The 13,986-nt window shown below is 40.4% G+C and overlaps 1 protein-coding gene across 1 annotated transcript in view; it reads left to right on the top strand.

Moving 5' to 3' along the window:
- The window catches only part of FGD3 (FYVE, RhoGEF and PH domain containing 3), a gene marked incomplete at its 5' end in the record, with an annotated part of 116,519 nt that extends 102,944 nt beyond the window's left edge, over positions 1 to 13,575 (top strand). Inside the window, 3 exons of the mRNA XM_079965022.1 lie at positions 4,441 to 4,593; positions 9,733 to 9,873; positions 12,025 to 13,575. Of these exons, the coding sequence (XP_079821148.1) occupies positions 4,441 to 4,593; positions 9,733 to 9,873; positions 12,025 to 12,249 (519 nt within the window). The 3' untranslated portion in view covers positions 12,250 to 13,575. The remainder of the gene's footprint in view (positions 1 to 4,440; positions 4,594 to 9,732; positions 9,874 to 12,024) is intronic.
- Positions 13,576 to 13,986: the final 411 nt, after the last annotated feature.

Raw genomic sequence — 13,986 nt, 5'->3', positions numbered from 1 at the left:
TAACATGAATCATCCAAACATTAAAACTTGCCATTATTTAAAGCCACAGATTATCTTTATCATCTAACAGAACCCGGTGTCAGATGTACCTCTCATTGATAAATAACCAACCCCAACTTTTAGATAGCTTTGTTCCTTAACCACTTACATTCTAATATAACAACAATATAGTTTTAATAATTTTAATATTTTTGCCCCACCCATCTGACTGGGTTGCCCCAGCCACTCTGGGCAGCTTCCAACATATATGAAAACATAATAAATCATTAAATATTAAAGACAATCCCTATACAGAGCTGCCTTCACATGTCTTATAATAGTTACCTATATACTTGTCATATGATGAGAGGGCATTCCACAGGGCGCCACTACCGAGAAGGCCCTCTGCCTGGTTCCCTGTAACCTCACTTCTCGCAGTGACGGAACCTCCAGAAGGCCATTGGAGCTAGATCTCAGTGTTCGGGTTAAACAATGGGGATGGAGGCACTCCTTCAAGTATACAGGGCTAAGACCGTTTATGGCTTTAAAGGTCAGAACCAACACTTATTCTGATAATTGTGCAAATGAAGGACGTTTGAATTTTCTGAGCTCAGTAGAGTAATATAAAGCAAGCTAATGAGGCTAGACACTCTTGTTAAATTACATTGCTGTTTACTAGGCTGTGTTTGGTTTCCTTCAAATTATCTCAGTAAACCTGAACCTATCAAGACATCTAATATCCGTTGAATGACTTGTTGGTATTAATTTAACAATAATTTCATAGCTACTTTTGAAGAATCTATTTTATTTATCAGTGAGTTGTTTTATTTAATTATTTAAGTCAAAAATGCTGAGTCAAAAAAGTATGTGCAACACTGCAAGTATTAGGCAGTGAGACACAGACATGGCCCAAGAGGTGAAGCCAGGAAATGTTTTGCAACATCTGCCTCTTTCAGTACCTCTTTCCTTTCATCTAGGAACTAGACACTGTTAAGAAATAGTTATAGTAATCTTAATGTATAGTTTGCTGCAACACATGCTTTACAAAGAATGCCATGGAACTGGGAATCCATTAGAAAGGTTTTAAGATAAAATGCATGCCACAGAAAGTGCATACCCTCATTTTCCAGATTTTTATAGCAAATACTTCATCATAGACCACCCCATCTCTCTGTAGCGGATTCGTGGAGGTCAGGGGCGGATGGGTGAAACATACCTATTGACAGGAAAAAAATGAACAGCTTTGTAACAGTTTTAGCTGATAATGTTTGAAATATCAGCAGTTTCCAGGCCTATTTCAGTCAGAGTTTAAAATCTCATACATTCTGAATCACAACTATGTTGCCAGCTTTGCTGTATAGATATTTTCCTTTTTCCTTTTCCTTTTTATTATTAAAAAAACTACTTTCTTGATATGCAGTTCAAAGATTAGCAACGTGCATGCTTCTAGAAAAAGAAAATGCATATATTTTTATATTCCTCTTTTTAGGACTTGCTTATTGAAAGAGCACTTCTCAAGCAACTTTGAATAATTGGGAATATGTTGTTCTGTCCCTTGATTTGCAGAACAACAGAGATTCTTAAAAGAGAGAGTTCATTTGACCCCATTTATATATCTCATTTTGGATGGTGACCACCTTTATTTGCATTCTTTTGTTTTGAAATCAAAACCTCTCCATCTTATTGCATCTATTTGTTTGGTTCATTGTGCGATAGAGACGTTATCAATTCACCATTCTCCTGATGAGCATTTCATTTCCTTACATGCTATTTGTCCTCAGGAGTACCTGCAATTACAAAGCAAATGTTATGTCACTCTACCTTGATGACTAGATTAATTGAATTGAATATAGGAGCAAGCCATTTGCTCAACCGCTGAGCTATCCCTCTTCAGTATGAATTACCAATAGTGGTGCAGAATTGAAGCAAATAGGCTTGAGGTGCTGGCAGTGCCCAAGAGAAGCAGAGACCAATTCAGGGGCAATGGTGATGGAAGGGAAGGAGTCAGAGAGTCCGTGGATCTCATGAGACTTGTGGTCTGTCTCTTTAGGAAGAGTACTCTAGAGAATATTGCTAGAAAACTGTTCTTACTAAATGGGAAACCCCCAACATGTTGAGTTAACTAGTGGCCAAAACTGTGGAAACCTTTTGGAAAAAGTGTATTTCCGAGGTTTGATGGCTCATAACACCTGATTGGCTCTCTAAACACTCATGGCTATATTCAAATGAAGGAAAACTACTACATGTCATCCTAAGCCAGTTGTGCTTCCTTTTTCTGGTTATTTGGCTATAGCTTTTGATAGAATACAGATAATTGAACAAACTTTGTTGCATTACATTCTTCATTAAATTATCTTTCCATTGATGTATAATTTTATGGTATTGCTCCCCCCAAAAGTGGTGTTAAGAGCCATCAAACCTCAGAAATACACTTTTTCCAAAAGACCATGCCACTAGTGTACATTGCATGGTCTTGCTCCCAGGTATAAGCCAGCTCAATGCGTCCCTAATTACCAACTATTGCAACTAAAAGATGGTAGATTTGCCTTTCTCTTTTGTTAATCAAAACTCACTGAGCCAATTTGTTAGCCTATACCAAGGGGGAGGAGCCTAATCTGTTTTTGGGCCTTGGGACTCTCCTATGGCCATTCCTCCTACACAGGCCACACCCCTCGTTGCTCACCCTGCTCACTTGGCCCCCTTGGATGCTTTTCCCTGGCTGGATTGGGTCCCTGAACTGCAGTGATGCCTCTTGCTTGTCTGGATGGAGAGCAAAAATATGTGTGTGTAGATAGAAATATCTGATATCTGCATGTAGCCAGCTGTACAAAGGCAGGAGTCACACCCAGTGCTCCACCGTTTCCCTCTCTGGCCCTGCCCACCACTGACATGGATCCCAGAAGATTCTCCACCCCTGGCATATAGCTATCCAATTCCCCTCTAATGAATGACATCCTGCATTTCTCCCTGAAGATTCTCCAGAAAATTCACAAGGTCTGATGAGGTTTGATTTTCAAGCACATATATAGGCTGAGTATATAGAGACTTTTATGACCTGGGGAAGAAACCCCCTTATTGCCAGTATCCACATACATATTTTTTACAAGGTAAAGTGTTATTCAGCTGATATGCCAGATTCCTATCCAAAATCATTTTTAGACTTGATTTCAGCCTTTCGCCTTCACTCATTTAAAAATACTGTACTAACTTCAATTCATTCTAGACGTTCTAATTGATAAGAGAACATGCTTTGGGAAAGTTTAGCTCCACCCTTGTTACAGGAGTCAAATAGGGTATGATGAGCTTTCACAAATAATATATGTATCACATTTTTCATGCATTCTGTGCTTTAAAATTATTGAGGTATAATCTTGCCCTGCATCCTGCAGCCATATGCTAGGTCAGTGCATTAATTGTAATCTTCTGTTTTATCAAGCATTATGTTTTGGATCTAGCTGCAAGCCTGCTTTCCATACATGAAAGGCATTACCTAAAAGGATGCTTTCAGTTAATGCCTTACCAGTATGAGAGTCAGTTAAGTGTGTCAAGACATACTGTCTTGTGTATTATCAATGCTCCAGTCACTCATGGTCCTGTACAAAATAGACTGCTGTTACTGCACCCAAAATAGCAGTATCAGAATGGTTGGTACGACTGTCATCGTGTCTCTACAGCAATAATAGTTCTAAAAAAACCCACAAAAGAAATATCTCTCTGGGGTGCTTCCTGTTCCTTGCTGCTGTTCCTGTTTCAAGTAATGTTCGGAAGAATCCTGTGAAAAAGCAGCTCGTTATTCACCCATCAATTTGCAGGTGTAAATTCTTATGTCGAAGTACCTTCTCTCTCATGGTTTCCTGCATTTTTGTTGCTTTGAAAAGAATGATTTGTTAACTGTTGCTCTGCTGTTTGGAAAAATTTCCAACAAATAAATATTGATGCCCTTACTTGTTCAAGTTCAACGTGGCCAAAATGACTGAAGTGCTGAATTTCTACCTCTTCTTGCACGATGCAGAACTTTAGCTGGTGTAAACAAGATGTCATGTTTATGAAGCACCAATTGGTATCCTTTCATTAATGGGGTTCTTATAAATTTATATTTAGATGGTCTTCTAGGAAACCTGATAAAATTTTAATCCAGTGTAACTGAAAATGCTTTTTATAACACTGAACAGGAAGGCAAACCCATATAGGGTGGCCTTGTTACCCCCCCCCCCCCCATTGTAGGTAGAGTTTTAACAAATAGCATAGAATAGCAAAATCATTCTCTAGTGCCAAACAGGTGGGAAGTAATCATAACTTGGACATAATACCTGAAATTCCTGTGTTATTATCACTCAAGATCATTCCTTTTGGGAACAGGAACCAAAGTGGTTCTAATTATAAATCAGTTTTTTTGTTTTTGTTTTTTTTTTTTGTTTCCAATAATGACTTACTAATAAAGTCCTGTGCTTTTTCATCCAGGTTATCTGTGCAAAATGCTCTGAATTTAAAACACTTGCTGACAACAGCCGCCACAACCGAGTGTGTAAAGAATGTTTTCAACTGCCGCCAGCAACTCTGTGTGTCTTGGGCAATGAAGGCGCAGGAGAACAAAAGAAAAAAATGGCAACAGAGGTATATTTTGTCATATTAACACCTAAAACGACTAGTTACTCAGCAGAAGCATACTTTTCATTGTTAAAATCATTTCATGGTCTTGCCTCACAATACTTAAACATTCAGAAATCCATCATTTATTACATAGACCTACCAGAGGGCCAGTTTCATGGTTGCTGCTGCTTTATGTCTTTTCAGTCCTTTCAATTTTATTTTATATGCACCTTTTTTCTCACTGCACAGAAGCCACCCCCATGCACATAATTTTCAGCCATTATTGCTTTCAGCATGAACAGGGGGGTTGCACATTATGGAATGAAGCGCAATTCTCAGGAGCAGAGCTGTAGATGTATAATGAAATTGTTTTATGTTAGAGCAATTATATACTGACACTTGCACATTAGAGAATTCTGCCTTCTGAAATCTTCATTTCCTTTAAAATGTGGATTGTGTGGATATCAGAGTAACAAAAAACAAAAAAGGCAATAGCAGCTGCTATATTGAGAATTGGTTTGGCGCAGCAGACAAAGTGTTGTGTTAGGATGTGGAACTTGAAGATTTAGATCCAAGCTAAGCAGTTAAACCTGTGCCAAGGCTTGTTCTGTGTGTGGGGGTTGCCCTTTCACTTTTAGCTATATGGCCATACACAGGGAGGGATGTGTGTCAGCATGCATCAAGGATAAGGACTGTAAACACTAAGCATGCAAGTCATTGATAATATAAAGTTGTGCTGCAAAAGTTTAGAATAAATTATCAGTGCAAGGAGGTACACAAGGTTTTAATAGATGCAAGGAACGTAAACCTGATGAGTGTATCAGCTACACTGATTATATAATTTGTAGTGCTGCTGCTTCTTCTCCCTCCAGAATTAAAGCTGTGGCTGTATATTAGGTTTTTTTCTGTTCTGTTGTTCTGTTCTATTATAGTTCTTTTATATACTATGGAGTCCCTGAGATGGTTGGCTGGCACGTTGTATGCCTCCTTCCAGCAACTCCTGCGGCTAAGCTGGTGCCAAAAATATTGCTCTGTTTTACTTTGGACCACATCAGCAAGGCTGAGAGAGGGGGCTTGTCATCTGGGCAGCTCAGGACTTCCATACACACTGCCCAGGCTTGCACCCAGTGGGAGGGGGTCACTTAAGTGCTGCTAACACAGGTGCTTGACTTCACCCCAGAGGTGCCTTCTGTTCTCTAACCATCTTAATAATAATAATAATAATAATAATAATAATAATAATAATAATTTATTATTTATACCCAGCCATCTGGCTGGGTTTCCCCAGCCACTCTGGGTGGCTTCCAACAAAACATTAAAATACAGTAGTCCATCAAACATTAAAAGCTTCCCTAAACAGGACTGCCTTCAGATGTCTTCTAAAAGTCTGGTAGTTGTCATTCTCGGCATTCCAAATGGCGGACGCCACTACCGAGAAGGCCCTCTGCCTGGTTCCCTGTAACTTGGCTTCTCACAGTGAGGGAACCGCCAGAAGGCCCTCGGCGCTGGACCTCAGTGTCCGGGTAGAATGATGGGGGTGGAGACACTTCTTCAGATATACTGGACCGAGGCCATTTAGGGCTAGGGCTTACCAATCAGAAGGTCGGCAGTTCGAATCCCTGCAACAGGGTGAGCGCCTGTCACTCAGTCCCTGCTCCTGCAAACCTAGCAGTTCGAAAGCACATCAAAGTGCAAATTGATAAATAGGTACTGCTCTGGCAAGAAGGTAAACGGCATTTCCGTGCGCTGCTCTGGTTCGCCAGAAGCGGCTTAGTCATGCTGGTCACATGACCCAGAAGCTGTACGCCGGCTCCCTCAGCCAGTAAAGCGGGATGAGCACCGCAACCCCAGAGTCATCTGCGACTGGACCTAACGGTCATGGGTCCCTTTACCTTTTACCAACACTTTGAATTGTGCCCAGAAATGTACTGGGACCCAATGTAGGTCTTTCAAGACTGGTGTTATGTGGTCTCAGCGGCTGCTCCCAGTCACCAGTCTAGCTGCCGCATTCTGGATTAGTTGTAGTTTCTGGGTCACCTTCAAAGGTAGCCCCACATAGAGCTCATTGCAGTAGTCCAAGTGAGAGATAACCTTATATTGACTACTACTGACTTATATTTGCCTCTCTCCAAACTCTGCTGTTAGGAATCCCCATCCATAGCTTTCACTGCAGATCAGACCTCCCTTTGCTTCTATCAAATGACTTAACCTGCCATGGAGAAAGAATAAAAGTCTTGGCAATCCACCAGCCAGAAGCAACCTGGCATGGAGGGAAGACCCACTGCCCCACCCTCCCAGCAGCAGCATCACTTCTGCTTACTGGAATTGCCTGGGGGTTAGGGTTAGGGTACAGAGAATATATAGACCCACCAAATGGCTTTAATTACCTTTCTTACTCTTCTACTTGGAAATATGCTCCTCGTAACACTATAAGCAGTTCCTTGTACTGCAGACGAAAGCTGTTGCAGAGGAGCTGTAATAGGGGATCGTTGCCCCAAATCCAAGTTTTGGGATAATCCTAAAAGCCATGCAACAGCTTAAAATACAGTGGAGTGAAATATGACCTGCTCTCAAGTAGGGCAGCATACTGTTCACATTCAGGAAAAAGGAAGCTCATCTCCTTAATAGGGTTAGGCATTTAGCTCTGTGCTAAGTCTTAGAGATTCAGGTAAAACACACAAGGGAATAGCACAGAATGCAGCCTAATCTGGGCTGCTGCCTTGTACTATGAAGTAACGGATGGACGTCTTTGGGTTACATCCAAGGAAATGCTCCTAGAATAAGGGGTTCAAGTGTTTTCCCCGAATTAATATTTCATGAACTCAGTGGCTCTTCAAGGATTTGCCTTTTTTCCTGATCTATTAGCAGATGTGTAGTTTCTCTGGAGATTTGTTATACAAAACATAATAGGTACAGTGTTTCCATTCCTAGAGGCTCTTCTGCTTTTTTGATATGTGGTTCTGGGCAAATTATTGATTTAATTCACCACCACCACCACCATTTGCATATCACAGAATAGGATTTTCTTTTTTCTAAAGACTCCAGTGAAGTCAGTGGCAGGACACCAAAACCTCTTGCCATTTGCAGTTTGCAGAACATAGCGCCGCTATTATTTCTAATGGTTTTTCTTCAGAGGTATTTTTCCATCTCAAGTGGGCTCATTCAGCCCACCCTTGTCTCCTGCCTGTTCACATAGCCAATGCAAGGATTTGTAGACTGTAAATTTCACACAGGAGATGCCACAGTTTAAGCTTTAAGAAAAAATTGAAAGTACATTTTACTAAGGGGAGCAGAGCATATCCAACTCCTCACAGTTCTGTTTGCATGCTAAGGTGCAAATTGAGAGTTGTCAGCACCTGACACTCAGGCAAATGCTGCTATTAGGTGATGCAGTCTCACAAAGACCATCCCTGTGCAAGACCTATTGAAACAAATTGAAGTTGTGTCCTTGCATTTTGTCATGATGGTCACACACACACACACACATTAATTAATTAATTTTTCTGTTTTACAGTTTAGAATGTTCATTTAAATAACCTTAAAATAACAAAACTTCCCTTCTCTTTCCATGGTTCATTTTGCATAACATAAATCCCTGCAGTTGCGGCGCTCATCTCGCTTTACTGGCCGAGGGAGCCGACGTTTGTCCACAGACTGTTTTTCCAGGTCATGTGGTCAGCATGACTCAGCCGCTTCTGGCGAACCAGAGAAGCGCACAGAAACACCATTTACCTTCCCGCCGGAGCGGTACCTATTCATCTACTTTTTCCAAAATGTTTTTCCAAAACATTTTCCAAAAAAACCCAGAGTCCTTTCTGTTGGGGATAATTCAGACTGAAATTCCCATGTGTCAAAAAAGGGTTATTTATGCAGGCCGTGTTTTGTTAGCCCCAAAATGGCAAACAAGCGAGGTCCCGACTAAAGAAGAATGGGAACTTAAACTAATGGAATATGCGCAGCTTGCGGACCTAATATACAGAATAAGAGAACAAGAATAAAATACGTTTAAAGAAGATTGGAAAATATTTATTGAATATATTGGAGGAAATTGTGTACACTTGAAAACCCTGGCAGCATTAAGATAAATTCAACAGTGTAAATAAGTTTTGATGGATGTAATAATGGAATCAGGCTGCGGGTGGCGCTGTGATCTAAACCACTGAGCCTAGGGCTTGCTGATCAGAAGGTCGGCAGTTCGAATCCCCGAGATAGGGTGAGCTTGGTCCCTCCTCCTGCCAACCTAGCAGTTCGAAAACACGTCAAAGTTCAAGTAGATGAATAGGTACCGCTCCGGCACCTATTTTTTGACACATGGGAATTTCAGTCTGAATTATCCCCAACAGAAAGGACTCTGGGTTTTTTTGGAAAATGTTTTTAAACATTTTTTTCTCAATTTTTTCTCAATAAATTATTTCCCAATACTGTTTTACCCTTTTACACGCCCATGGTCTTAACAATACTAGGTTTTGTTTGCTCACAAATTAATGAAAGTCATATATTATGGAGAGAGGAGACGTATGGAAATCCCAGCATTACAGACTTCAAAGATGTCTGGCATCTCTGAAACAGCAGGGTTATGCTCTCCCTAGCAGCAATCCTATGAATACTTGCCTGGAAGGAAGTCCCACTGAACACTATAAGTCTTACTTCTTAATAAATATACATTGGATTTAGCTGTTCTCACAGATTTGGAGTGGATTTTTTTAAAAAAAAAATCCCCTCCCTAAATAATAATTTTAAAACCCTGGAGATTTTATTTATCCTTGCAGCAGCACTGCGCTGTGACTCTATTCACTTGTGCTGAAGCAGCTTCCTAATTAATTTTCATTCTCCTTCCAACCTACTTTACGTATGAAAGTAGCTGTATCATCTTAATTGCTGTTCTCAACTTTGACTGTGGAGGTGGGGTTTTCAGCTTAACGTTCTCTAAAAACAGTTCAGCACCTACGTGCGAGTCTTTTAATCCTGGTTATATGTAATGATGATTAAACCTCTGTATGCTTAAGGATTAATACCTTGGTAATCACACTTCTGCTCCCATGGACCATTCATGAACAAATATTTGAACATAAACCAATAAACCATTAAGGTGCATAATAAATTGTAAATGCCTTCAGCACAAGCGCATGAATAAACACTGCTTGGTTTATTTGTTATATATAGAAGCAAAGCATTTTGGGAGCAGAAAGCAGCCTTTTCAGCAGTCACCTCCTGTTCCAAGAAAAAGGAAAGACTTGGTGTAAAGTTTGGGTCACCATCCCTAAGGCTGAACCTCTCGTCTTATATCTACAAGGAGGCAGTCAGGTAAAAAGCAGAGCGTCTTACATAGCTGTTATATATTAAATATATTAAATATATATATTATATTAATATTAAATATATATTAAACAAGTCATACTGAGAAATGGTCTGGAACAGTTATTCCTAAGCTATGTGCCAGGGCTTGTGAGCATGCTGCGTGAGAACCGTACAGGTTCAGGAAACTAATGGATTAATTTGTAGGTTTTTGTGCATCCACTGTACATCCCACTGAGGCTGCCTGCCACGGCTGATCCAGTACTCTGCCCTTTTCCTTTCTTCAGTCAGCTTCCTCTGGGGAGAATTAGCTGCCCTCTAGGGAGGCAGCTCATTGCACCTTTTACTGTAAGCACAGATAACTCTTACACTTCTTCAGCAGAGCAAGTACCCCCAATTTTAATTTGCAGGGGAAAGTGTGCTCTGATATCAGATGATTTGGCTAGAAGGATTTGGCTTCCTTTCAACAACCGAATGTTTTGCAGGCATTCAGAGAAAGCATTCTCGTCTTTTGAAAATGATAAATGAACTTCTTGCTTTCATCAAAAAGGTGTACAACTATGATAATTATTTATCCCACCCCCGTTTTTAAGAGATGCATTTCCCCCCCACCAAAAAATGAAGATCTCAAAGGGTTTATTGAGCTTTGAAAAGCATTCATCCTCCCCAAAGATAAAAATCACAAGGCAGAGGCAGTAAGACTGCATGCCTTTAAATCTTCATTTGATTTATGAAGCTCGGCGTTCTGACAGTATTAGATCTGTGCACTTGCAGAAGTGCTGAGAATGTGTTTTGATAATGCATGAAACAAGTAGATTTCCTCAGCTCGGGCATACTTACAACTAAATCAAATTCACCAGATACATACAGGATTAATACAGTAATAGAAGCAATCTTCAGATCTCTCCCTGGCGTTTATACTGAGATGATAAAGAGGAGCAATATGTTGACTGACAGAATATGTAGAAAAATTGCTTTCCTATCCCAGTTGGGTTGAAAATCACTATGTGTGCAGGGTCAACATACGCGCATCAACAGTAGCCCCAGGAGCCAGTGAGAGCGAATAGTAGTAATTTGCAAATATTGTTATGAAAAAAAAGAATCAGAGTGAATGCCTTAAAAAGCCCAGCAGCTTGGTGCATCTCTGTGCATGAATGGTCCCTGGTGCAGAGTGGTGGTGGTTCTTCTCCAGTTATCATTCCTGCATTCCCACATGGATTTGTGAGGGAACTGCAGGGCACGTCAGCTAATGCAGCCTTAACAGTAGCTGCTCCTGTAATAAAGTGAAGAGAATGTTGCTTTCTTTGAAATATGCCTCTTTGCAGAATGCTGGTGGAATGTGCGCGTAGAATCACTAGAGAGGTTGTTATTGAGAGAAGGCAATCTGGGCCTCATAACTCTTGAATCCAAACTTTGTAACATTTGTTGTGGTTTTCTTTGAAAACCCCTCAAGGCAAAACAACCATTTTTGTGTTTGTTTAGTTCTGTTAAAAAACAAAATGAAAACCATGAACTAGATTCTAGATTCTTCCGCCCCCCCCTTTCTAAAAACCCAAGGCAGTTTACAAGTTAATACTGTTCAAGACCAAGGAGTGCAAAGAGGCCACTGCATAGCGAAGTCTATAGAGACCACTTGCCACCCCAACTGTAGCTGGTTCAGTGATTAGGGGCAGGCAAGGCATCTTTTTGAATGCAGACTGCTATGATCTGTGGAATTTCACAGGGAAAAATCACTGATGTCTGAGAACATGGGCAGGGAGGCATCCCCTCAGCTCTTCATCATCCCAGGAGGTTTCTTCAAAGAGGAAGATTCCACACAGCTGGTTCTTGATACAGTTTGGTGAGAGTCTCTTCCTTGACCTCTGTGTCACTAGCATTCCAGGGCTTCTTGGTTTCAGAACCATCCCAGCCCTGGCCCACAACACAATAATTCAGTCGTCATGATAAGATGACCTCTCACTAATAATATCTTTAAAATACATGCTGATAAATGCATGTGTTTTATACAATGTTTTATCTTCAAGTACTACTCATTCCTAGAAAACTCTTAAAATCTGGAAATAATGGCTATCCTCTTGAATTTTTTTCACCAGTTTACCTGTCACCTGCTTTCTTTTTATTTTGGGTTTTGACTCCTGCTTTTCTTTTGTGTGTGTTTAGGATGGTCGGATTCCACGAAGCATACCCCTACCAGGATATGAAGTTGAATTTCCACATTCTGGTGAGAAGTTTGACTCAAAACATGTTTTCAAACTCTGCCAGTCCCAACAGACTATGTATTTCAGTGCAGACGATGAAGAGTTGCAAATAAAATGGATGGATATTCTCACCAAAGCAGCTAAAGGGGAGATTTATGTTCCAAGTGAAGGAGCCAGCGAGCCCTAAAGCCTTTTTCTGGGGTCCAAGATATATTTCGGGAGCAGGGGGCTGAACTCGATAATCATGGCACTTTCAAAATATGTATGGTTTTCTCCCCACCCCCTTATTATTGTACATTCATTACATACAGTACTGATTGTCTGGCATATATGTTAGATGGAAAAAGTAAGTGTAGTAATTAATGGTGTTCTTGTTGACATTGATGGAAAAGAAAAGAAGGAGCAAGCATTAATTTTATTGAAAGTAACTGCGGGGAAAAAAATAATTCAAGTTAGCCATCTTCAAACACCTAAAGGGCTGTCACATGGAAGATGAAACAAGCTTGTTTTCTCCTGCTCCGGAAGGTAGGACCCGAAACAATGGCTTCAAGTTACAAGAAAGGAGATTCCGTCTAAACATCAGGAAGAACTTTCTGACAGCAAGAGCTGTTTGACAGTGAAGCAGACTCCCACGAGACGTGGTGGACTCTCCTTCCTTGGAGGTTTTTAAGCAGACGTTGATGTGTGATCTAGTTGTGATTCCTGCATTCCAGGGGGTTGGGCTAGATGACGCTTGGGATCCCTTCCAACTCTACAGTTCTATGATTCTCTTACTCCACTCCCCCACCCTGTATTTTTGTTCCTTTCAATGGCTGTTTGAGTGAAGGATATGTATAGTCCGTGTGTTACAAAAGTGCTGCCTTTAAGTTAAATGTTGTACAAGGCTTGTGGCTGGCCACTGACATGCTGTTTTCTGTCTTCTGTTTTGGGATTTTTTAAAAAAAAAATAATGGTCTCCTCTGTGCTGTAAGAACAACGTGATGGATCTGTTTCATTTGGTAACTCTGTCCTTTCTTACAATGACTTTTTTCACTAGACAGATACTGTAGAATACGTTTGTAGAGTTTTCTGAAAGGCATTGTGGAAGACACCTTGAAATCTCAAACATCAAGTATTCCTATATATATATATAAATATAAATATAAATATTTTTGTTTTTGTTTTTTACTTTTACCCACACTTTTCTTATTTCTTTATACAACCTCCTTTTTAATGTATGCAATCAAATGTTTTACACTGCAAACTGGGATGTTCCCAATAAATGGACAGTTTTAGTACGCCCAGTAAAGGTGACCTTTTTTAGGACGATTAACTTTTTTGAGTAATCAAGGATTTATTTATATAATTTGTAAATACCACATGTTAAGCTTCTTCTTTTTTTTTACAAAAGTGATCTAACTGAAACTTAGTCTGTCAGTTAAGACACTTGTATAAATTGAATTTGTAATTCGTTTCCTGTGTACTTTTGTTTGCAAAAATATTTATGTATGCAAATAAAAACCCATGCCATTGATTCCTGAGCCAGGTACTCAACGTAGAAATTTTAGGTGGGTATCACCTAAGAGATAAAACCAGCGTTCTTGAATTCAGTCACTTGCGTCACATGGCTCTTCTGGTCCGTGAATCCTCTTGTTTCCCCCTCATCATGGCTTCCATGGCCATGTCCTATGCAGCTTGCCACACCTCTCCATTCCAATGTTCTCAGTATGCAGGCCAGGACTTCATCGTGCAGCCTGTGGGCTCCTTTTGCAACACGATACCATAAGAGAATGAGACCACACGCCCTTTCTACCAACCATCAGAAGAAAAAGAAAGGAAGCAGCATGTTGAGGCACTACAGAAAAAGTGGAGCTGGGACGCTTGTCCGAGTAGGTGAGGAATTGCTGCTGGAGGCGATGTGTTGATCAGCCTTTGATTCTTCTCT

The sequence above is a fragment of the Podarcis cretensis genome (genome assembly GCF_951804945.1).
Source record: "Podarcis cretensis genome assembly, chromosome: 2".
NCBI classification, from domain to species: domain Eukaryota; kingdom Metazoa; phylum Chordata; class Lepidosauria; order Squamata; family Lacertidae; genus Podarcis; species Podarcis cretensis.
Note: the sequence above shows the minus strand (reverse complement) of the source record. Positions and strands in the feature narration are given on the sequence as shown.